At 32.9% G+C, this 26,011-nt stretch overlaps 2 protein-coding genes across 7 annotated transcripts in view; one reads left to right on the forward strand and one right to left on the reverse strand.

Annotated features, from left to right (window-relative positions):
* Rilpl (Rab interacting lysosomal protein like) overlaps positions 1–13,337 on the reverse strand; it is a 43,348-nt gene extending 30,011 nt beyond the window's left edge. For all 3 annotated transcript variants that reach the window (XM_068767446.1, XM_068767444.1, XM_068767445.1), the window contains exons 1-3: positions 12,971–13,337; positions 7,663–7,780; positions 989–1,128 (exon numbers count right to left, since the gene is read on the reverse strand). In XM_068767446.1, the coding sequence (XP_068623547.1) occupies positions 989–1,128; positions 7,663–7,780; positions 12,971–13,270 (558 nt within the window). In that variant the 5' untranslated portion in view covers positions 13,271–13,337. The remainder of the gene's footprint in view (positions 1–988; positions 1,129–7,662; positions 7,781–12,970) is intronic.
* Positions 13,338–14,553: 1,216 nt separating this feature from the next.
* Positions 14,554–26,011, forward strand: part of Rph (Rabphilin) — a 33,066-nt gene continuing 21,608 nt past the window's right edge. For all 4 annotated transcript variants that reach the window (XM_068767460.1, XM_068767463.1, XM_068767462.1 and 1 more), the window contains exon 1: positions 14,554–14,763. In XM_068767460.1, the coding sequence (XP_068623561.1) occupies positions 14,696–14,763 (68 nt within the window). In that variant the 5' untranslated portion in view covers positions 14,554–14,695. The remainder of the gene's footprint in view (positions 14,764–26,011) is intronic.

A 26,011-nucleotide genomic window follows, 5' to 3' on the forward strand; every position in this document is an offset into this window, starting at 1 on the left:
AGAAAACCGCTTAAGTTTGTTGTAAACTGTTATCGAATCCGGGCGCGTTTGGAATATGGGAGCTCGCTATAATTCTAGTTTTCATCAAATTGAGCTCTTCTGGCATTCATCTCATGCCGTTTACAAGTGGTCTTGTAAATTATTCGAAGCGGATAATGATATAAATAAATAATTAAAAATTGGTTAATCTCGCCGGCGAGGACAAATTGCAACTTACACGAGACACTGCAACGTACCAGGCAGGTTTTTACTACCCTAAATAGAAGTATTAATTTAGTTTCCACCACCAATTCTCCTGGCGGTTTTTGAAATGATATACAATGTTATATCGACAATAGTTAGCAAAATGGTTGAGGTTCGTCCCGAAAGGGCTGACGTAATCTTTTCAAGTCTTACAATGCAAAAATCTTTTCGCATGTGTCTACTTGCGCCTGGTCACTCCGTGGAAAAGCTCTAAGCGATCTAAGAGCTCGATCGCATTTAATTCTGAGCTTAGTTACTAAAAACTAGGATTAGGCTAGGCACCCTAAGCGCTCTATCTCCTCCAGTCCGCGGAAACTGTAAACGACTCGCAAAACGAAAGCAAACAGTGACCTTCCTTTACACAAAAAGAGATATATAGCTGCCATACTAGAAGCGGCCACTTATCATATAACTGTTAACCCGTGGTACCCTGACGATCGACTTGGACTCAATTGAATGCCGCCACAATGGACCATGCTTCGAATAACTCCTCAACAGGACACCACATTGACAATCGTCACTACGCTGAATATCGGTACTCTTTATGGTATTATTCACGCGTGTATAAATAGCCATGTGATTTTGTCCATAAAAGCATTCAGAATCGACGACCCTGGCAACTTCATACACCAGTGTTTCCTTTTAGTTAGAACAGAGAACCTCCCTGTTACTAAAGATAAATTATAAATTGAAGTTGATTGGTTCTTCGGAGACTAGACAAAAGTAGTAGGAAAAGTAAACTCACGCTCTCGATGAGCTGTTGTTTCTCCTGCAACTGAACCTCCTGGTGGCGAAGGGTTGCGCGCTGCTTCTCCGCGGTGCTGCTTAGCCGTGACAGGACTTCTTGGTCATGCTCTCGGGCTGGTGATGGTGGAGCACTCGTGCCTATGACAAAAACTTCATTTACGTCTTCATCATCACCATGATCATATTAGTCGACAGGTGCCCCTTGCAAGGCATAGGCCTGCCAATAACAACAGTTTTATAGTAAATAATTTCAAGTAGTTTTTGTCTTTAATAATGAACAAATGAAATTCGATTTCGCTTCTAGCCGGTCTTAAAACGAAGCCTATGTTTAACAGCGGACGTCCCACGGCTAAAATGATTGCAATAATAGTCCTTAATAATAAGTCTTACGTTTAAAAGTACTCGTGATGGCAAAATTGTAATTAGCTGTAGCTGTTGCCTATAATGTCAAACAGAATGAAAAACGGACCCAAAAGTTGTTTTATTAACTCTTATACCTTCTTAAATAAATACGCCCTAGGAAAAACTAATAATCAATTAATAATCAAGATTTGGCTGCTTAACGTAAAGATTTATAGCAAAATAAATATAAAATATGTCACTTTGTTCAACTATTAATTTCAATATTTATATTTGAAATTTCAAATAAAAAAATTGCTCTAGATTTTGGGTCGACGAAAATTTAACTTGGAAAGTACACGTCAATCACGTCGGAACGAAACTTGTCAATATTAGGGGCTTTATGGAAGTCATCAAACTGTATTCCTCACAACGTCTGATCCATTATATACTTTAATTACATCGCATTACAAATATACTGTTAAAATATAAGGATCGGCTTTTGTTATTAATCTGAAATCCTTGTTAATAACTCAAAATAAATAATAACATCATTATATAACTACTACTATCGCACACTAACAGAATTATATGAAAAAACTCAAATATTAAAGTTAAAGCAACTTTACACACATTATACGTGTTAAAAATTTAGATCTATTCATTCTTATATAAATTATACAACAACACAATGTTATAATTTTAAAAACATACACAAACTCTATCTCTTTTTTGTTTTCAGCCGATAGACGGCCACTGCACGGCTTAGGCCTCTATAAATTCTTTGTGAGCAGTGGCAATACTACATAATTAATGTACAAAGTGTGAATTATTTAAGATTGTATCTGGGAATCGAACTCGAGACCGCAATTCAAGCCTACCATTACGCGCTATGCATCCAAAGTTTGATTAAATAATTTAATCTTTATTCATTTGAACATGATATGGGGACATTATCGCCACGCTTGGCTGGTGGATTGGCGATCGCCTATCGTCTGGAAACTTGTTTGCGAGCAGTGTCAATGCTATATAATTAATGCACAGTGTAAATTGTACAAGTTTGCATCCGATGGAAACGATCCCACGATCGTAAGTTTCAGTACCTACCAGTGTTCTACAATTACACAAACTAGAATTAATTACTGTCAGAACAAACTATGGAAACTATACAGTTGTACAACAGCCTACCCAATGTGTAAAATAAATGCAAAGATATTATTATATTTAAAAACGAACTTAAACAAGATGTGTGAATAAAAAGAGTTAATCTTAAAAGTGTCCATCCGCCTGGTTTAGAAGGACAGTTAAATATAGTATAATTTGCCCTATTTTTATTAACTTAGCATAAGTTTTATAAGAATAATTTTTTAAACAAAAATGACTTACAAATTAAGAGGCAAAATAGGACACGCACTAGAAACGTAGGCGGCGACTAACGTGTTAGCGCTTAATTAAATTACTCAATACTGCTTACACGGTACAAAGGCACAGGGCTTACTAAACAACTGTATGTAATGTGCTGTTTTCTAATTTACTTACATCCTATTCCATACATCGTATTTCTGTTTAGCTCGGTATTATTTTACATGACTACAAAATATGTAAAATACGATACACCATATTTTTGTTTGTTTTTAGTGCTTTTTAATAAATAATATGTACTTAAAATTCTAAACTCCCAACTACCAAGTGCTTAATAAAAGATTTCAGTTATTTTGGTGAATAATAATTAGTAAATAATTTAGTTTTTATTTATATTATAAAAAAATCATAAGATCTGGTGTAGTCCAGAGCAATGTTCACCTGCAACAGTTTTCACAGGGCAAGGTTTAATAAACAGCTCTTTTTAGCCAACCTGAAAATAATAGTTTACATGCTGATGCCAGCTAAACAAATGTCGGTAATAAATATTATATGAATTAAACTATAAGAAAAATAATACCTACGAATAAAAATATAAACCTATACTCAAGAGCATTATCGTCTCAAATAACACACATAGCCTAAGTAAACCTCTAGAAACATGAACCTGTTAAGAAAATAAAACCTTTCAATAACACATACGAGTATATTGTGTAGGAAAATTTCTCAAAAATTTTCTAAAACAACAATTTAGGGTTGTTCTTATGTTGATATCACACTTGGAAAATTGTCATAAGCATGATAATATCAAAAACTAAATTTTAATTCGTTTTACCTAGAAGAGCTCGAAGTAAAAACTAGACTATCCACAATATGCTTGAATACGATACGCTTTTACTTCGGCCACATTGCAAGGAGGATCTTGGATAATCTATAAACGCTAATGGTTGTCGCCAAAGTGTAAGTGAAAAAAATCCGGAGTACCTAACGGAGTTAACTACTCGCTGGACTGACGCAAATCTAAAAGCGCACAACACCACTGTTCACAGCTCCCTAAAACTTTCACAAAATAAAATAACCTCGAAGATGGTGCACCTACCGCCGCGCTTGGCCACGATCCTTAGTTACGAGAAAGTGACGAAGAAGACAATATCACGAGTTATATAAACTGTATTTCAAATGTCGAAGAGTTCAGTTAGTTCATTTAAAGCAATTGCTTACGTGTCTAAGAATCAAACAGCTTGGCCACCCCACTGCTAACATACGCTGATTTTAAATATGATTTTTTTGAAGTTTACAATTAACATCACTAACATTATTTCAGTGAGTAATGTAATGCATACTTTATACTTTTACTTGATTAGCTTATCAATAGATATATGCAGATTGGAATAAAAGCATTGCGAAACAATCGATCGGTATCGCTGTTTTATTAACATCTAAAAGGGAATCTACTGCTTAGAACAATACAATACATCTCCACAATGCATCATTAATATTTTTTTCGACATGTTGGCTATGCGTTAAAATTGAGAAATTTTTTGAAGGGCAACTGTCAAATGCTTTTCAATGCAACCTGATACTAAAATTTAAACTCCATACGTATTATCCATATATATCAGATATTCAATGGCATATTTATCGTAAGTTATTTTGTGCTAGGAAACTGCAAGCGGCTTCTAGGAATTCCAACTAACAGTTTTTTTTAAAGAAACTAATTTTGTTATCTCCACGTGATAGTAGGTAATAAACCGTCTCATTCGCATCTAAGGATTTTATTCACACTAAAGTGCTTTCCATAATAAACCAATGCTTAAACTGTTGGAATATATTCATCCAAATATATCTCTATACTCACGTGAATAGTCAATATAAAAACTGTTAGTTTTATGATTATTATATATTTACTATAAAAGTAGATATCAGACGGACAAACTCGTTACGTTTGATTACGGAACTAATAAATCCTGCAACTCATTTACGTCCACAACATCTGAAACGTTGTAATTCAGCCTAGTCGGTAGTAGCTTACAATGTTAAATAAGCGCATGTAAATGCCGTGTATAAATTAAGGTAAAAATGACACTCATAGTCACTGAAAGGCAAAAAAGCTTAAAGACTAGGTATACCGCAAAACCTGATCTTAGAGTACAAAAACTTCTGAAAATATATTAGAGGGACCAGAATGTAATATCGATTCTGTTGACATGTTCTACAGAAAAACCAATTGATTTTTACCGCTCCGTCAATAATAATTTGTATACTAGATGGCAAAAGATTGTTAATAACGAAGATGAATATATTGTTGATTAGAAATAAAAACTTGTTGAAAATGTAGTCGTGTAAATTTAACTTATCAAAGCGACATTACTTTCCGGTCCCCCTAATATATGGTTGAAAACTCAAGCTTTGAGAACAACATAACAATTAGTTAATAGACACTGCGAAAGGGGACGGAGAAACAAATAAAACGCCTGCATCCGTAGCAGAAATAGTGTTAGAGTCAAACCTCGATTACTGGTCACAGCGTTCTACAACGCTAATAGAATGGCCAAAGAATAAGTTGAATTATTACAAATATTCCGCAGTCAATGTGTGCTCTAATATAACCGTCATTTTTGCAACCTAACCTAACCTAACTTAATAAAGAAATAAGTGACTTGTGACATGCAAATTTTGAAAAAAGGTTTTTAACATTGCCGGATCACATTATCTGGCAATTTTTAATTTAATTCAATTTATTTGGGCTTTAAGATATTCCGATAATAGCAACCGATTGAGTCGAGGTTCGTGCCTTTGAATAACAACGATAAACGCGATAAGAGTGACAGCCCAAGTCACAGTCTTCTTTTTTAAGCCTCCTTTTTAAGCAATCTAATATAAGAAAATAATATATAGTCTAATTCTACATATGCAGATAAATTATATTTCTACCTATGTATTGATTCATCTCTGGAACTACAGGGTCTAAAGACACCAATTTTTGGTAGGAATACTACTTTTATTGAATAGAGATCATCTAAGAACGGTTCTTAGAAAATTCCGCCTACAAGAGTGTTGAAAGTTCGTTCATTAAAAAAATGCATTATTTCAAACTAACTCGGGGTATAAAATGTGGTCAAAAATTTTGTCATAAGGCTCAAGGTCACCCGAAGAGCAGTGGTAAGTTATTGTCTGAGCTTTGCTGCAAGATCGAATCAGAAATGTGGAGATCCAGGACCAAGGCCCTCAACGCAGCTCGAATAATAGTTCGTCTGAAGTGACAGTAGATGGGTCATATTGCTATTGCGATCGATAGCCGTTGGGGCTGAAGGGTTCTCGAATGGCGACAACATACCAGTAAGTGGACCGACGAGATAGTTATGGTCGCAGGAAGTCGTTGGATGAGAGCAACGCAAGTCATCCTGTCAATCTTTGGGAGAGGCCCTTCGTTTACAGTGTGCGTTTATTTGATAACATGATAATGATGAATATGTTTAATAGAATATAACCAGATATCTTGGTAGTTTCATAATCCGTTGAATAAATCATTGTAAATGTCTAAGCTAAGATTCTTCAGAGAGCTCTGATGCCTGGTTACTGTAAGGAGATATAAGATAATTTCTTTAACGCAAGATATGCGAACAAACCACATTTGCCGCTAACGAAAAAATATCAAAGCGCGCGAAATCAGATCGGATCGCATATTTGACATATAGCTGTCTTAACTGATGTCTAAGGTTCCCAAATCGGAAAGTTTAGAATTGACATAGTGTTATATTAGATACATCTTTTAGATAAAATTACTTTCAGTTGTAGTTGGACGTGAGATGGTATTGGTTGGCTTCGATCACTTTCTCTTTGAGAAAGATTTTTGTGCAAAATCTTTGTGCGAATATATAAAAGTACAAATATTTCTGTATTCTGTTAAGGTTTTCTTAAGTTATATTTCGGTAAACTTATTAAAAATCGATTACACTCAGGAAAAAGTTATTAAATTCAATATTTACCTAAATTTAAGCCACTCTGACACTATACTACTATTGGTAATAATAATTGTAATTTATTTACAACACAATTTCATTTCGTCTCTATTCAATATTTCTTTGCATCACGTAGCGTCAAGGTCAAAACCTAAATACAACACAAGTTAATCATTAAAGTCATTCCAAAAATATTTGATCGTTTTAATAAGAAAACAATCTATTCTGTTATGAAAACAGAGAATAACAAGACGATTATTAAAAATATAAACTTCCTTTGCGTAACAAATTATTCAAAACATTTAACTGGAGGCGATTGTCGAGGATTTTTTTTCTGACGATGTGAAAACGAATAAAGCGCATTTGCATACATATAAAATTCTATGCGTTTTTTTTATCAGAGGTGGCCAAACTTTTTAATAGTGTAGGTTATTTTTCCATTTTTTTCCTAATACGTGTTTAAAGGGTATTATTAGTTACTAAAACATAAATAAAAGTAAAAACTACATTTGAATTGGTGACAGAACTTCTCACTAATGCTTTTGTGTGCGTGTGTGTGTGCTTGTTATAGCTTTTCTCTCGACATTATATATAATAAAAAAAATGATAGTATATACTAAACCGAAACAATTAATAAAAAATGAACACCGATCAAAACTAAGGGCTGCACAATTAGAAATCTGCACATCATATAATCTTTAAATAAGGTTTGGAAAATTATTAACATTATACGCGGCGCGCCAAAAAAATTTTAAATTTAAAGGGGCCCCGTAATTGAAAAGGTAGCTCACCCCTGCTGAATATCATTGCGTTCACTAAATTCAAATTCATCATATCATTAGGAATGTGGTAGGTTAAAAAGCTACAGTGCAACGACCCATCGTCTGATGCAACATTTATGTAAGAATTAGAGAACGAATTAATCCTGAATTACTTTTGTTACTGTACAGAGAAACCATTACTATAAACCACAATTTACAATATGCAGGAAATTAAATTTACAACTTACCGTCCGCAGGCGCATTTATAGTTCGTCTCAGACGCTTATTATCATCCTGAAGTCGAGCAACGGCCGTTACCAGCTCAGCCGACTCATTCCGCCATTGTTCTTCAATAGCTTCAATTTCCTATGAAATAAAGACAATTATTTCCAACCAGAATAATTAAATAATAAATGATATTCAGGAAAAACAAATTTAAGTGTTTGTTTTTTGCTGAAAATGCTTCTGAAAATCATCCATATTAATCAACACAGATATAACTCTGAAGATAGTTATTATGCCATTACACCCGTGGACAGTTGGAGAGGCCTTCCTCATATAAATTTAATAGGATCTATTATATGGCTTAATAAGGTTATCTGTTTCGGTGTATATCCTACACTGTGCTTGCCAGTCCGTAGACCACTCCAGCAAGATACAGCCACAACAGCCATCATTTCTTCGCCTACTGATTTAATTTGTCCAACTACTGATCTCATTGCTGATTCGAACTGACAGAGACATCCAGAATATAGCCATGTTTAATACATTTAGTTAGTAACTTATTGAATATGCTTTAATATTAAAGGTTAAAAAATATATTTAAGTTCCTTCTGCAAATACTGTACAATGTCAAAAATTTTGAGTATAATATACAAATGTTAAAGATGAATTTAAGAAATCCAAATACAATGTATTTATCACATGTCTCTCATCATCAACTATCCATTTTACTAACATTGTTTAAGATAACTTAATTGATTCATCTATGTTACTGAAAGCGAAGGCCGACTCAGCTACAGCTTCCTATAAATAGTAATTGAAGAAAATCCAATTACCTCTCCCTAAGAGATGTTGCATACTGGCAATATTCCTAATATAACAATGTTAAGGCCAATTGCACAAGTTCAAAGTTAAAATTGTGTCTAAAGAGATAATCTAAATATGGCTCAGCTTAAAAAAAATTTATGCTCAAATCAATACATGAAAAAATATTTTAGTTCATATGATGTCTATAATATGTCTATGTTTGTAGTATATCAAAATTTATTTAACAGTTAATAGAGATCCTAGTTGCAATCATTGTTAAAATAACAAAATAGCAACATAATGTTATTTACATGGCAATTATGAAGAGTAATTAAGGTCAATAATAAGAAAATAAATAAATGTGGTTAAGATAGAAACACTTTCATGAATACAGGCTATTAAGTCAATCATAAATTATATGATTTGGCCAGAGAGAAATCTGAGTGGAATTGGTTGTAATACACCTTACCTTTGTCAACTCGCAAACAGATGTGTAAAATGTTAAAAGAAACAGATGAATAATTTTATTTCCTTAAGTTAAGATTTAAATATGCACATTTAAGACTGTAAATTCAATTGTCTAAAAATGAGATTTTATCAATAAATACTTAATAAATTATTTATTACTAGCTTATACAATTTTTAGAAAAAAATTATATACAGGTATCCTGAGTAATGTCCTTAACAGAGCTCCACTTTATCTGTAATGAATATGTTTCCTCTCTATTATGTAGATTAGTTGCTAAGCTTTACGCTGCACACACTTATGCTTGCATCAGTATAGGTTAGAGATTGGCAAACTAAGGCTCGCAGTCAGGCCACATATGAATTTCATTACTCCATAAATATGCCCAAATATATATATATATATATATATGTATGTATATATATGTACATATATACATGCATAAATACACAGTTATCTACAAACACTTGGATGGAATTTTCAACCACTTCTGCAACAGTGCACAAAGAAACTGAGAGAATCGGGAGAAGCTCATATTTGTCCGCAATATAAATGGTAAAAAACCTTGAGAACAGTCACCTACTAGCTGGACAGACAGCATAAAAGTGTGCATTATTAATGTGCATGGCTCCACAAAACCAAAGTCTGGAGACAAATTATGGCGATGGCTGACGTCATAGGCTTTAACTATTGGCTATAAAGAAGGAACACAAATATAATCTAAATTACATCTTATGCTAAAAAGCTTTGCAACACCATTTACTTCTGCAAATATGTAATATTAAAACAAATATGTGAAAGCTGTTTTACATTGGGGAAAACACTAGAAAATACTTTCTATCTACATAGTTTTTAGTAGATATATTGAAATAGACAATATTTCAATAAGTGTAATGAAAAAATGGTTTGACAAACACTGTCTTAGAAGAGCAATTGTACCACATACATGCTAACAAATTGAATGCGGGACAGACTGCAGATAACCAACTACATCCTGTAACTACATTTTTTAAATGTTAAAAATAGCAATTCATATGAGGGTAAAGCTAAGTTCAAATAAAATAGTTTTCAAGTTATCAAGATAATTCTATTAATGTCATAAAAATGTCAATAAAATATATAGAGCTCTATAATAAAATACTACTTGCGTTTATGTTTAATCCTTCTCTTTTTAATATTGTGTGTAGTTGTTTAACCTTGATTAGTTTAATTGTGATAATTGTACACATTTAGTCTAGTTTGGTTATTTAATTAGTAATAATATCCACTTTTGTTTGTTTTCACATTTATTTTTCCTTAATTTTTTCTACTGATAGTATAGCATGCAATAAATATACTGTAATATTATCATAAAATACGTATTATAAAGAAATGTAACAATTTTTACAGTAATAACAACCATTTAAAAAATTAATCTGTCGTATGGTAAAGATATAGCTGCATTAAAAAACCTTATGACTCAAAGATTTACAAGTTGCTCTGTCATACCATCACAAATCATTGTTGATATATATTGAGATAAGTAAATAAGACTGAAAATGTCATCTATTAAAAATTTCTGAAGGTGAACATAATATGTATACATACAGCAAAACAAAAAGTTGTTAGAAATCCAGAACTTGTAAAATATCTTGACATAAATAAGTTAACATTGGTTAACTGCTTGTCTACAATATGTAGAAAAGATAAATATATTATAGCTAAGATGTATATAAATATTTCACATAATATTGCCATTCATAGAAAATCTGATAGGATTAATAACATGATATATGAACATCATTCTATATTACAATATATTGTGTTTGCAACTAAGTCATTGCATATTTCAAATAATAAGGAAAACTCAGAATTCTTGTTAAAAACTATAATTGAATAAAGTTACTAAATATTGCCTGTTCTTGTGGATTGTGTTCTGGCAGTGTAAAAATTACCCATTCATTAAAATGTCTTTGCTATTAAAAAACTCAATTGGGTGTAATATGACATCATCAGCATTATTAAAAATTTTACTGTTTAAAATGTTTTGCATGGAACAAAATAAATGGTAATCTGAAGGTGCAAGATCAGGACTATATGGTGGATGACAAAATATCCTAATCCAGTTCCAATATTTTTTGCAGAGTGACCAAAGATGTGTGGGGCCATGCATTATCATGATGGAAAATAACAGCCTTCCAATTTGACAATACCAGCTGCTTTTCTTCAATTGCACAGTTCAGTTTGTCGAGTTGTTCAACTTAAACATTTGAATTGATCATTTGGTTCTGTTAAGCTGTCTAAGTTTAAAATACAAAATTGCAACAAACTGACAGCATAATATTTTTATGTGATTCTCTGCGTTTGCTGTTGTTGATCTAGCTTCACCCGCTATCTCTAGTGAGTGACATTGTTATATAATTATCTACTTTTAACAGCCTGTAACTGTATTTCAGAAATTTCAGATGTGAATCACAGATGCTAATCTGCTGCATTAAATGAATTTCTTTAAGCTTGTCAGGAATCTATAAATCAAGTTTGTTGATGTAAAAACATTTAGTTTCTCTGCAATGACTTGCATCGTGATCTAAATCAATAATGGCCTTGATGTGTCTTGATGGGTTTCATCCACTTTGGGCAGTGAGATTGTTGTGTATATTCAATGAAAAATAACCAGAATGAAATCTTTTAAACTAATTTCGACACTGCCTTTCTTCTAAGGGTTCTTCTCCATATATGGCAATTTTTTTTGTGCTTGCAATGCATTCTTGTCCTTTTGGAAGTAACACAATAAAAGTGTCGGAAAGTAGAAGGAAGTAGAAGTTGACACAGAATAAAATAAAGGTTAAATGCTCTGGCCACTTTAAAAAAAAATAGTGTAGAGTGAATCTATTGACAAAAGCGGCAATGACTTAGAACTTAGAGACTAAGACTAACTGATCTGAGATTAGACTCAGATTAGTTGGATTGATACACCCTAAACTTGAAGTGCTGCTTTATAATAAAAAGATAAAAGAATGAAAATAAGGGAAAGACTAATAACTACACCAAATATGTTAATGGGATGGCAAATTACACTTGCTTGTCTACAGGTATATTTCAAACTATTTCTTTTGTTAACTTATTATGCTGTCAGGCAGAACCATGAATCCAATCCATACTGACAACTGATGGGATTAAAGCAAGTTGAAAGAAAGAAAATTGTGAAAATGAATCAATAAAAGGAGTGTGGTCTTTTATCATGATAATGCTAGAGCATACACATCTTAATCTACTAAACAAAAATTTTAGTAGTCTAGCTAGGAGATGATAATGCATCAACCATATAACCCTGATCTTGAACCTTCTTATTTTCATCTGTTTGTATCTGTTAACATCGGAGGAGGTCTGCCAAAAGTACAAGTTTTACAATTTCTACAGCAACACCATAATGTGCAACTTCAAGATGCAAGTCAAATGGCACATATATTCTGTAGTTAAATGTAAATATAAATGCCAAGGAACCTTACCCCTATACATGTTATAACTGTTATAACTTTTAAAATTTTCGACTTCTAAAAAATATTATTTATAACACTATAATTTTTTTCACATTTACATTAACCTGTTTGTTACAATAGTGTGTAACAAAATATGGTGTCAACTGTACATCAATAGGTATGTGCAAGTGCAATATCAGTCATGCACGCAGAGCACCTTCAATCCAATTATATTATTGAGAGTACTGTGTTGTTGCGTTTTACTTTGTTCATCATAAAAAGATTTATACTTCTATAAAATAAAGCTTTTAGTAGTGTATGCAAGTAATCCTTTTAAAATGCTCTTTCCACACGAAATTAAACTTAATGGAAATTTAAATTCGTGTGGTAGCGGTAATCAAAAAGGAATGAGAAATTGTTTATTCCGAACGTAAAAAATGTAATCGCGCAGTTAGCACACTGCTGTCATTGCCGTGCAATGTTCGTTACTCGACATTACGCTTTTGCAAGTGCAGCAAATGCGTTCATACATGTCGAAACTAACAAATGTTTCATACAACTAGTATAGATTTACAAATAACTTCATCAACCAAAGAAACCTACCTTTTCAAAGCGTTGCCTGTATTCCGCCTTCTCTATTTTATCATTTTCCAACTGTGAAATTTTAGCCGTAAGCTCGTGTAATGCTTGATTCTCCTTCTCATTTCTGACTGCCAAATTTTCTAGCAGTTCAAGAGCATTAATGACTTTCGGTAATAATCCAGTTATAGCATCAGGGCCATATTTTTCGATAATTATTTCGCATTCCTTTCCAATATCAGAAGCCAAATCATAAACATCGACGACGGTAACATCGTCGTCATAATCCGTCATTTTGGCAGAAAAACGCCTACGGTACGGCATTAAAATCACTTTGTTTTCACTTCAACACAATATACAAAACTAACTTTACAGAAAACTATCCACCTTTCGCAAGTGCGCCATTATGACTGAAAAAATGAAATGTCAAGTTTGCTAGCTAAGAGATGTCCACAGATCTCCAAAACGCTATTTATAGTTGCAATACGTTACGCCTGATAAATTATTATTTTTAACTCTTAACGTTACTAGTTAAATTGAGCATTGCACAGTATTACAGAAGAATTGTTTATAAAATTACAACATGAAAAGTACTTCTTCAAATGTAGTCTTTATAACATTTTCGCCAATCGTTTCGGTCTTAGTAGTTTGAATTATTTGCTGAAATAATGTATGTTAAATCACACGTCTTTAATATATACTAAATTACATTTCTTAAGATACAATTCCAGTAATTTGTTGCCATCCCTATTTTAGAGATCGAAAATAGTATTTCTCATCTTACAAGTCGATTTATGCTTTAGTACTATGTAAATAGGAAGATGATTTAACATTGTTACTTTGTTTTTCTTTTAGATAGTAGAAATAAGTAGTAATACAAGGCCCACCTAAATAGCATTGAAAACATTTTATCGATATACGTGTTTAATGGTGGGTCCCAAGATTTAAGATATAATCTTTGGAGCATACTTTACTATATTAAACGCATTAACATTAATTATTAACCCATAGGAAACTGCTACAAAATTGATTAAAACGCCTTATAAACTAATACTGCCTATTGCACGTATTAGTATCTTTTATATGTTTTCGTACCTTTAAGTTTTTTACAAAAAGTAACAATTTTAATTCAACATAGTTTTCACCGTTAAATGTTATATAAAACATTCAATCTTAATTGCAGACATTCCGTAAAAACAACATTATTTTCACGTGCTATAAATTTGTAACATAACGTTATCAAAAACGCAGTAATAAAAATACCCAACCCTAAACGTAGTTAATGTTACATACTAAAATCGCAATGTTGCCATCGTAATAGCTTTTATTAATAGTTTAAGTTTATAAATTTTATAATGTTTCGGGTTTTGCGCACGTAAACACATTTGAAAAATAATTAGTTCTTAACGAATTACATCTTATCATAAAATACACATATACTGGTGCATATTTTGTCGACAAATGCTGTATGCTTTAACTATAAAATTGATAATAATCATTACTAAACGATTTCAAATTAATAGAAGAACTTTGAAACTTAAATTAAATTGTCTCGTATAAAAGATTATTATCGACGAAATGCGATGCAATTCGATAATATTCCTATTATCACGTACATTCCTATAATATCGATTATTACAAGTCGCCACGCGTGAAGCAACAGTTGGACGGAATCAACAGGCGGGAACGCGCGCTTATTTAATTCTCAGCCTGTACAAGAAGAAAATATAAATAAACACAAATTGTGCAATGAACTATCAAAGTAAAGTTAATAAATATGTGTGTCCCAATGATAGACAACTTTCTCTCCGAGCTAAGTGAGTATAAAGTTTTGTTAAATAAGATATCTCAAACTTTTATAAAATAAAGTTTGTTTTGGCAGTTTTTTTAACACTTCGTTGTTTTTACTTTATTTTATTATTAGGTTATTGATTGTTTTTGATATCAACGTAAATATATTATTTAAATACTAACTTTTTTATACCTCAATACTAATTAAATTTTAATTCAATTGTTTATATAAACTACATAAATTCTTTTTACAAATTAATACTAGGCCACAGATATCTTTACGACATAAGTTTATATTTGGTTTGGAAATAGCTGCTAATTCACTTAGAAGATTCGATTATTTAAAAGTAAAAATATTTGTCCAACATTTAAATTTCCCTTATCCCCCATTGAATAAGGAATTAAGTGAACGGACGAAAGTATCCGACGCGGCCTTGTGCCAACCTATATATATACATAGATAGATTCTGTAAGTTTTGCTTAATTTATGAAATATAATATTTCCCGTTATTTTGTTATTGTATTAATTCTGTGAAATTAACATAATTTGAAAATATTTTACAGTTTACTGTTGTTCCGTAGTCGCTATTTTCATACACAGTATAGTAGCTTCAGCATAAGCCACATACAATCGTACTATCAGTAACCAGTGAGAACATATCAGAGCACTGATAGCCTGGCGGTGGAAGACTGATAATTGCGATCGTAGATGGATACGATCCTCGATTTCTGGGATTCCTATCTTATATATTCCACACTTTGTGCATTAATTACATAGTATTGCCACTGCTCAAAAAAAATGTTTCCCGAGGATAGGCAGCGGCGTCCTTTGCAAATCATTATATCACACTACGATCGCCAACTCGCCCACCATAGGGTTTATTATGTTATTTTAACCCATAGATATCTTTGTGGGAGACCTATGTCTTGCAGTGGACGGCTATGGGTTGAAACGAAGGACCCCGACCAACCGCACTCTTTGGAAGCATTAACCATCTTGCACGCCCAGCGACTCCGCGCTTATAACGCCAGCGCGACGGTCGGAGCTCCTTGACAAATGTCGCCATAAAAAACGCCATTCGTTAAATTATTCCCTCGAGTGTATAATAGTTATATTATATTGTCAATACTAACATTCCGTACACCTACCTATACCGTATAAGCATACCGTAAAAGCACTCCGTAAATGCGTTCCGTATAGAATAGCCATGAGGTAATTCACAGTCATTTTACTATAGTTAGAAAAGAGAACGTACATAGGGTTTAATATGCCTAAAGTTAGTTAATTAGGATAGATAATATTTCTTCTCCTGAAATAGTGGACATATAAAATAATTATATATGCCTTAGATAATTTATCGCAACTTTTAAAAATGAATGCATAGATCTATGGCCGTTGGGGTTGAAAGGTCCTCAGTGGTGATCACGAGCCAGTAGACGCGGAGTGAATAGACCCCCCACTAAGTGGACTGACGACATAGTTAAGGTCGCGAGGAGTCACTGAATGCAAGCAGCACAGGACTGGTACTCGTTGCGATCTTCAAAGGAGGCCTAAGCATTATAGTGACCGTCCATCCGCTGAAAAGTAGTTTAATGCATGAACTTAATCAACAAACAGTTAACCTATTGCAGTTGTTAAATTATAACACATGGAGTAAGCATTATGAGAATCATTCCAGTATATGCCGCACTCGGAATTATTATCTCAGATTAAAACGTAGGCGATGTTAAAAGCTTCAGGTGAAGGCGACGGCAGTCTCAGCTTCAACTGAAGAATCGCTTCTCAACAAGGGAGCACAAAAATTGGCTCTCAGTTTAATTCAAATCGCCAACATTTATATATCTTCTTTTTAAAATTTTATTATGATATGTTAACCCCATTGTGACCATCATATATGTAAAACATTTAAACTATGTAACAATCAATGCGGAAACAAGACGCAAATCTGCAAAATAATCCAACCGCTTCTGATTTTGGTTTTGATAAAATAGTTTGTGGGTTACTAACATCGTACAGGCAATTTCAATTGTTCCGACAGTGACTCACTTTTAATTAGATTTTTGGTACATTCCATCAACACATATATTCTCTTTAATAATATCTCTTATAATCTTGAAAATTCATTAACTTGTTACGCTATTTTTACAACGCTAAACGCTTATAAAATAAGATGCTATAAAAAGTTGGTTTAGGAAGAAATGTTACGTTTTTAACAATTGCTAATATAATATAACAGGTCAACTTTAACTGGAATCTTGTCGTCTTTGTTAGGTTTTCTCGCTTTTTATGTAAGCGTTTTTTACGCCAATTGGTAGACAAGAGTATGTGAAACATTTAATTTCAAGGTCGGTTGATACGGAGACATAATTTTATAGCTTCTTAAGATTCACCATCGGGTCCATCGCGAGTATTCCTTCCTCCTTACAACGCGTTCACGATCACTTTAACCAATCAAATTTTTAATCTTACCAAATTTTAAATGATTTAATGCTGTTGTAGAATTCTATTACGGAAATTATTGATTTTCACTCTTGACTTGAATTTTTATCATTATATTACGATTTTTTATACCTAGCCCGCCAGTAAGGTACAAGTACAGTACGTATGCATTAAGAATGCAATAAATCATCATTGGCCGATATAGTCACAGAAGTGTCTGAAAATTTACCGTCAACTAGATCAGTGCGATTTTACAGTTTCTTTAGTTCCCTATAAAAAGTAGAGGACTGGTTTGGAATACATTATATCATAAGTTTAAAAGCTTGGTGGTGTGTGAACATTTAAGAGCTTTTTGTATTCTTCCCAAGTAATGCAGTATTGTCTTATTCCGCCCAACCGATCGGTTGAGCTATTATTACCTACTGGATAGGGACATTACCTATATAGGTAATGTCCCTATCCAGTAGGTAATAAATTTAAGAATCCGACCCTGGGTTGACAAACGATCCACGAGCTGTTTTACTAAAAAGGATGTTTAGGCTGGGCGCCTTCAACGCGGAATTTGTTAATGTCAGTAATGTACATAGTGACTATCCAAAAAGAAAGAAGAAAATGCCGAGTCATATCCGGCAAAGCATGACAAAAAAGTTTCTACATGACATATCTAAATGACAGACCTGTTGTCAACACCTGTTTAGACACATAACTACCTAAAACTTAACTGTAAGAAGATGTACGTTAAAATAGGTATTTGCTGAAAGCACAAAAGTGTCTTTTAAAAGTATTTCACATAATTCTAATAAAAAAATGTACAAATACCAGATCGATTGATTTTAATATCATATATTTATGACACAAATAAAATTCACTGCAATGGGATCATCTAGCTGTGGACATCCTATGTCTGAAATGATGATAATACGATAAATAAATTAATTACGATAAAGAAATAAAATGCATTTACGTCCTTAGTTTTTATTACAAAATCAATTTTTACTTTGCTACATAAGTATGTCCATTGCATTTGTTGCTTGCAGCACTCTCGCATTTAGTAAAACGTCAATGCTGAACACTTCTTCACTATGTAGGTAATCTTTATAAAAAAAAAAAAAGATAAGTTATTGAAAGCACTAAATATCTAAGCATAATAAAAATATTTTGATGGTAACTTTCCTTACAGTTTTTAGCGTTTAATAGGTTTATGAAACAAACTTGTTTTTATGTTGCGAGTCTTAAATAGGGCAGGAATTCTTGATATAGACGAATATCTTTACAGTTATCATGTCAAAAAAGGAAAAGCATAGAAAGCATTTAAAAATCAACATCCAATAATAGTTTTTATGTTCATTAAACTAACTTATTAAAAATCCTGTAATAGTGTAATGGATTTTGTGTCATAGTAAAGCATGGGAATTAATTGTTCTGTTATAACTAAGTTAGAGATAACTTAAAAGTGAGTGCGAAAAAACCCCGTTGAGTTTGTTTTAACTCTTCACAGATCAAGGTATACTTGGACCCCTTGTAACTTTAAGTTGTAAAATGTCTATAACTAGAGGAGCTATAATTCAAAATCTTTTCTTTTCGTATTTTCTATTATTTATTTAATCAAATTTTCCCAATTAGACTTGTCTGGCATTCTCATGATACAAAATTTGTCACTGTTTGTTCATTGCAGATAATATGAATGTATGTTTGTTATTTTACGACGATATTTCATATTTTGGTCAAAATTAAAAGGAAAGGGTTTATTTTTTTCTAAAAATAAATAGCAAGGGCAAATGGGTAATAATAGCTTGTACCATGGCCTTGCGACGCAGCGAGTCCCTTATCTCATCGTATACACATCCGCTTCCCGCTTTGCTTCGTTTTTCATTAAAACTTCAGTTCAATGCGATACACGTCGCGCCTTAGTTCAATATTCTACCTTGTCTTTGTATTTGTTACACTCTTTATTTACTTCCTAGTATCCTTATTTACAACTATTAGTGAAAAAAAAAAAGAGAATTCATTGAGAAAAACTATAGAAACGTTCAAATAATCTTAACAATTAATAATAGTTTGATCATCAACATTTCAAACATAGGAGGTCTACTACTGGACATAAGCTTCGTCGACATCATCTAAATATATCGGATACCGTTTAGAAGCAACCTGTATCCAGTATATTCCGATGACCTTAAGAAGGTTGTCTGTGCAAGTTGTAAATGGATATCCTAAGCTGCGCTTGCCAGTCCGTGGTCTCAACTCCAGAACCTTTATGGCTTCAGCGGCCATCCGTTCTGCGCTCTAGTCATTAAATATTAAATTTTGTAAGTCCAGTCTTTGTTCTTGTTGTATAAATATATATTTATAAATTTTACATAAAAATAGTAGTTTCAGTATTTTTGTGAAATATAAGCTATGTAACTTGAAAATCTTAGACCTCCTTTTTTCCTTATAAATCCAAATATATTTAACAGATCACATTGTTTCAAAAGAAAATTACATTTTTTAGAAGAAAAAGTAGATATTTTTGACAATAGCTTAATTTATTACGTCGTAAAAATATCAGACGAGCATAGTGTGTTTTAGCTTCGTAGTCATTTTTGATGCTTTATGCGTGTTATCGATGGGTGGCCCATTATACGTGATAAAACTAGTGCCCTACTGCCTGGACATTACGTCTGTAACAAACATCGCGTGGGCGGACTTAAATACCAGAGCTAAATAAATATTTGGGAGAAACAGACTCAGTATTGCCTAAAGAAGTCTTCCATCACTTTATAGATAACTTTATTTTGGTAATTATAACTTCTGTTAGCAACCTCCGTAAAACTGACAACATTAACATGACAATAACATTTTACTTTTTTTTTAATTTTCATAGTACTATGAAAAAGACTTATATTTTGTCAAGACTACACTGCTGCTCAAGTAGCATTTGCAGATTCCGCAGGTACAACGTGGCAGTGCGTAGAGTGCACATAGCCTTAGATATCTTTTAAAGTATCGAAGCTCGAGACCCTTCGGTAGATCGTTTTGTTTTTCGTTCTCTGATCTTACGTTCTTCGAAGCAATGCATTTACAGAATCTTGTCTTCCACATATTAAAAAAAGGGTAAATACTTATATTTTAAATAACGATAATGCAGTTTTAAATCTAAGCAGAGTCTAGCTTAATTTCTTATTTAAACTATGCAACAAATACATGTTATAATGAATAATTTATAAAGATATGTAATTAAAATTATTTATGTAAAATGTAATAATCCTTTTTTATGCTCTTACATATCTATAACAGTTATCTCTATTATTCCAGAGTTGCCTCTAAGAGAGTGCCTATATGCATTTTGTTATAATGTGTAGTCTAAAAAGTAGATAACGTAGATAGATATCAGCTTTGCCGACAACAATAATAAAACTTAGGTGATTACGAGAAACTTTCAATATAACACAATCGCTTTAGAAACTTTTTATATTTGACTACCAGCTTGAAAACTTTTTTGGAAATCGAAGGCCTTAGGGGTAAAACAACTCTCTTTTTTCTTTACACTATTGGTGCCTTATTATTTATACAAACAAAACACAAAAATTCGTCTACTCTCAATAATAACTTCGTACAATAATCAAATGCCAATAAGTACGCAATTATATATCGCGGTCAAATATTTGGCTATTTGTTACAATTTACATTTACAATAAAAGGCAACAAAGAATGTATTACTATGTCAAAAAATCAACATACGATCTATAGCTGTTACATATATTAGGTCAACTACTTTACTCCGTATATGTAAACGTTACGCACCATTACGTTGTATTAGCCTTTCAATTAAGCGACTAGCCTGTTAATTAAACAACGCCACCAGTTAGGCTTAAATGAAACCTTATCCAGAATCGCTTAATGTTGTGTATGGTTCCACAAAATCGAAATATGTTTCGCTTCACATATACCACTTCGCTCGGGCTATACCTAAATTCAGCATTGTTTTTATCCTAAGAAAGGTATTTAAAATAATTAATGAAAATATACCAAATAATACACATGAACACTTAAAGCGAAACCTTGTCTTTATATATACTTCTGTCTGCAAACTGTACTACAGATAATTTGAAAAAAAATATTAATTTTTGTTTGACTTAAATCGGAAACTTATTCTCGTCTGAAATACCTCAATCTCAAGACGAAGGTCTTGAACAATGCGTGTTGTCAATGATGACAAACACATCTGAGATGTGGTCACTTACGATGTTCTACATAGAAGACTCTAGGTCAACCAGAGAGCAAGTGAGTGGGCTATACTCAAAGTTTCGCTGCGAGATCAAATAAATAATGAGTAGATCCGCAGAAGAACCTATATCACCGATGTGGCTCGAAGAATTGCTCGGCTGAAGTGAAAGTGGGCGAATCATATCGCTCGCGCATCCGATTGCTGTGGAAGTTGAACCGTTCTTGAGTGGCGACCACGGACCAGTACACACGGCGTGGGTAGCTTCCCCGCTAGGTGGACTGAGGACATAGATGAGGCCACGGGAAGGCAATGGACGTGGGCAGCGCAAGACCGGTCATCGTTGCGATCCTTGAAGGACGTTTAACGGCTGAAAAAAAGAAGAAGTACAAGATATGGCCAGTTTTTTGTGGGTCCGTTTTACAAATATGTCACAATATACTCTATATACTTTTTTTTGTCGACATACACTAATTTCATACCTACCATATTCAAGTATTTGGTTGTTCGTTCAGTCGATTAAACTAACGCATTTTCTCATTAAAGGATGGCTCTTCTGCGTGGTCGTAGTTCTCGAACCTTTCAATTATATTCTAGTATTCCGCTCTGTTATTACTGCTTTCTTGTTTTCGAGGACAGTTGTTCCATTACAGCAAGCCTTATCATCTCCTTACCTACGCTTCTTCCTCCATAATTTTTGTGGCAATTTTGTAAAGGAATCAAGCACCTACTATGAAGATTATCTCTTAGTTTCAAGGCTATAACAATATAACGTATACCACTAGTAACAATATCAAATACAGGTCGGACTACTAGGCGCAGGCAAAAGCTTCACCCATACGTTGTTGACATATTCAAAAGTCGAACTAAACCATTTGACAGTTCGTTTTTGGTGAGAGTCGCCAAGGTTTGGAACCACCTGCCTGGGTCTATTTATTCTGATGAGTAGAATTCTAGTGCCTTTAAGAGTAGAGTGAACAGGTGTCTTTTGGATTGGCGTGTACCACCTTCGTCTTCATCTACATTTTCCATCAGGTGAGATGGAAGACAAATGCCTATTCCATTACAACTATATGAAAAAGGTCGAGTTTGTAGGTAGGAATGAGTTTTACAAACTCCACGATATGCATTAGTAGTCGCTGTTGAAAGAATTCCCTTGTACAGGTCATCACTGAGATTAAATACGACTAATTTTGAACTCATTTAACCAGTTATAAATAGCACCAAGGGATGGTGTTTCAACAAGAAAATTGTATAAAATCATACGACTCTTCATGTGATAAATCAATAATGATGGTGAAACGTAATTTTTTTTAAATAAATGATAGAATAATATATGTAACATGCAAAGAAAGGTTGGTAGAGAGTTTAGTAATTTTTTTTTTATTTTGACATCTTAACTGGCCATTACTAAAAACCTAAAATGAATCTTTTTTAGCACAGTTTTTAAAGATGTTCGCTGACAGTTTGGTGAATTACAAGTTATAGCCCAGGAGTGGCCAAGCCTCCTTGATAGTTCGAGCCTTTGTTCGAAATTTGAAATTTTTTACGATCCGCAATTTAATACGTATTTAAAACACACAAACGAATATTTTTTACAAAAACTATATTTATTGAAATTATATCACAAAATTAAAGAAATATGTGTATTGAAGTTAGATATAATAGCACATATGACAGCGATCCTAATAATACTTAAGATGCCGGTTAGTTAATTATTATCGTTGTTTGGATTTCCCTAATTTTATGGAATATCATAATTATTATTCACACCGGTAATTTGTTTCGATTACCTAGGAGCTGAAATAGGTTATATAAATTTAAATGTTGAAGTAATTTGACAATCAATTGGAACCAAAAATGATTGTTCAAGGAGCCGCACGTGGCTCAAGCCGCAGTTTGGCCACCCCTGTTATACCCTTTGTGAACCCTTGTCCCAACAACGAGAGCAAAACAGGACAATAATAAAAAATACATATAAACGGCTTGCAACTATTACATTGTAACCAACAAATTTCCATTTGTCAATTAATCAAAGTTACAAGTAACATAAGTCACGAATAATGTTTTATTACAACTTAGATAAGTTATAAAACTTCATTTGCGGAGATTACTTTGCTTTTGATAAGTAATAAGCTTTCGGTAATAAAACTTGATAATAACGTTCGGGAAAACTGAAAACAATATCCATCGCAATGATTTATATTACGACCTAGGCATTGATTCTACTTTTATTATCTGTTGAAATAAGGCAAACAATTTTAAATAAAGCGTTTAAAGTCAGTGGACACATAAATACCAAGTGTACAAAGTGAATTTTAAAAGGTAAGCTTACTGAATTTTTTTTTAAATTTTGTTCAAATTTTTTGAGACCATGATATAAATTGGAATTAAGTGATAACTTTACTTATGTCAAACGATGAGTCTTATTGCAATTTCAATTTACCTACACTAGGATACCCAAAGTGTTGAACACTAAAAAAACGTTTGAGATTTTCCGGCTCTTATCTGAACTAGAAGAGCGCATTTTGGACCCTCATAGATTTAAGTTGAACGATGCCACGATGAGAGTACGTTCGTGAGATACACGAGTGGCCACAGTGAATAAAGCTAAGTGCACAATATTGTGAATCCATGAATATTTCGTACTTTTCATAAGGAAATCAATTTTTTACTAAAAATAGACAGGATTTCGATTATGTAAAATGATATAGAACTGACATCCATTACAATCATATACGCATCATGATGTACATTATTGTAATAAAATATTCAATTACTTTTGACATAATGGCAGTTGACAAGTCGGTGCTATTAGGCAAAAAGATATTTTCGTAATTTATTGTCATTTAAAAACGAACCTCTTTTTGAAAATCTTTATTCAACAAATTGAAAACTATACTTTATATATATATAACACGAGTACTACAAACTATATATTACTTAATAAAAATGTTATCCTATACTAGTCTTTACTGTACAGAAAATACCACAAAATGCACAACTTACACTAAATGCACACTTGATGCCTAGCTAAGGATGTGTTTACACAAGAAAAGAATGTCAGTTTACTTTTGTCGATTCACTTATGAGTGGTATTTTTTGCCTTATTTCTAGCTATTGGATTTCCCGTGACATGATGAGTTTCTTGGACAGCAATGGCGAATACATCGGAAAACCCCACGACAGTTTTCATCAATTAAGAATCATCGTCGTCATTTCAAATGTAAAACGTCTACTGCTAAACTTAGGCCTCCCTTTACATTTATAATAAGATAAGATTGAAGCAGCCTGCATCATTTGTCTTTCGTCGACTTTCACTATCTTGTCTATCCATCTTGAAGGAGGACTTCCCACGCTGTGCTCGTCGGTCCATGCTGTCCCCGCCAAAAATTAAAGACCCCTATTAATCAAGAACACGATGAATTAACGAAACATTTTCAATTTTTTACATTCATACACAGCTTCTAAAAAGTAGCCACATGTAAACGCATTTTTAAATTATTTATTTTTTTATTTTAATATTTAGAGTTGTCGTCGTCTGCTAAAACCGTCCTTATCTTTTACTTTTTTTTCAAAAGTACTGTTCAAAAAGCGTTTTGTTAACTTTTGTTCGGCGAATGAAGTACGGAATCACGACTTTATTAAATCCATGCAAAGAGCAGTTTTTTACTGCTTATAAAGAGTGGCTTTACCGTACACAGAACCAGGCGGCTGAAGCCAGATGTTTGAATTCTTTATTACGCTATCTCCAGCGGGATCAATTTCATTGCGCCGTCATTTATAGGGATAACGAACAAAGCGCTGTCGCACACGTGTAACTTTATATCCGCAACTGATGAGGTATCTGTACATATATGTAACCGTATATATGCTACCAAACGTTCTTGTTTGAAAAAGAAAGGTAACGAAATGCCCTTGTTAACATTTCCAAGTACGCTAACGAGTAACACCATAATTGGTTGACAATTTCACATTTAATTACGTAGCACTAAGTAGATATAATACCGCAGTTATTTAAAAATAGTTTTTAGATATTGATCTTTTATTAATAAATTTTTACTTTACAATTGACAAGACTGCTTTCATATATATGTACTTAAATCTTTATATTTACCTAATCTTATTTAATATTATCTGACACTGCTTACAATGTTTTTGAACCGAATTCTCTCATCAAGACATGCTGTGCCTATTGTAGAATGTTTTGTGAGGGTATGTTAATAAAAAATCATTACTAATTCTTTAACGATTCCAGGTTTAATTCTTATAACTAAGTGCTGAAACCAATGTACAACTCAATAACTAGATAGTTAATATAGTCGATTCTTCAATTTTTCTTGTTTAAACCTAGACACAAATCTACAATCGTCGTTTACCATAGACGCCCACAGCAAGGCATAGATTTCCCCAAAAATAAAAATCGCACTGTGGTATTATGATACGAAGACAACGCTGCTGCTCCAGCACTTGGAAACTTGTTTGTGAGCAGTGGAAATCCTATATAATTAATGCACAAAGTGTGAATTATAAATAATACTGTTTCACGGGAATCGAAACCACGACCTACGATCGAAGGTCTCAGAAAACTATAGTACGTGGCCCTATAATGTATAACGAAGTGTAT

Source organism: Battus philenor, unplaced genomic scaffold (assembly GCF_028537555.1).
Source record: "Battus philenor isolate CCGP_79_NKW_IND1 unplaced genomic scaffold, ilBatPhil1.0.hap1 SCAF_23, whole genome shotgun sequence".
Taxonomy (NCBI): Eukaryota; Metazoa; Arthropoda; class Insecta; order Lepidoptera; family Papilionidae; genus Battus; species Battus philenor.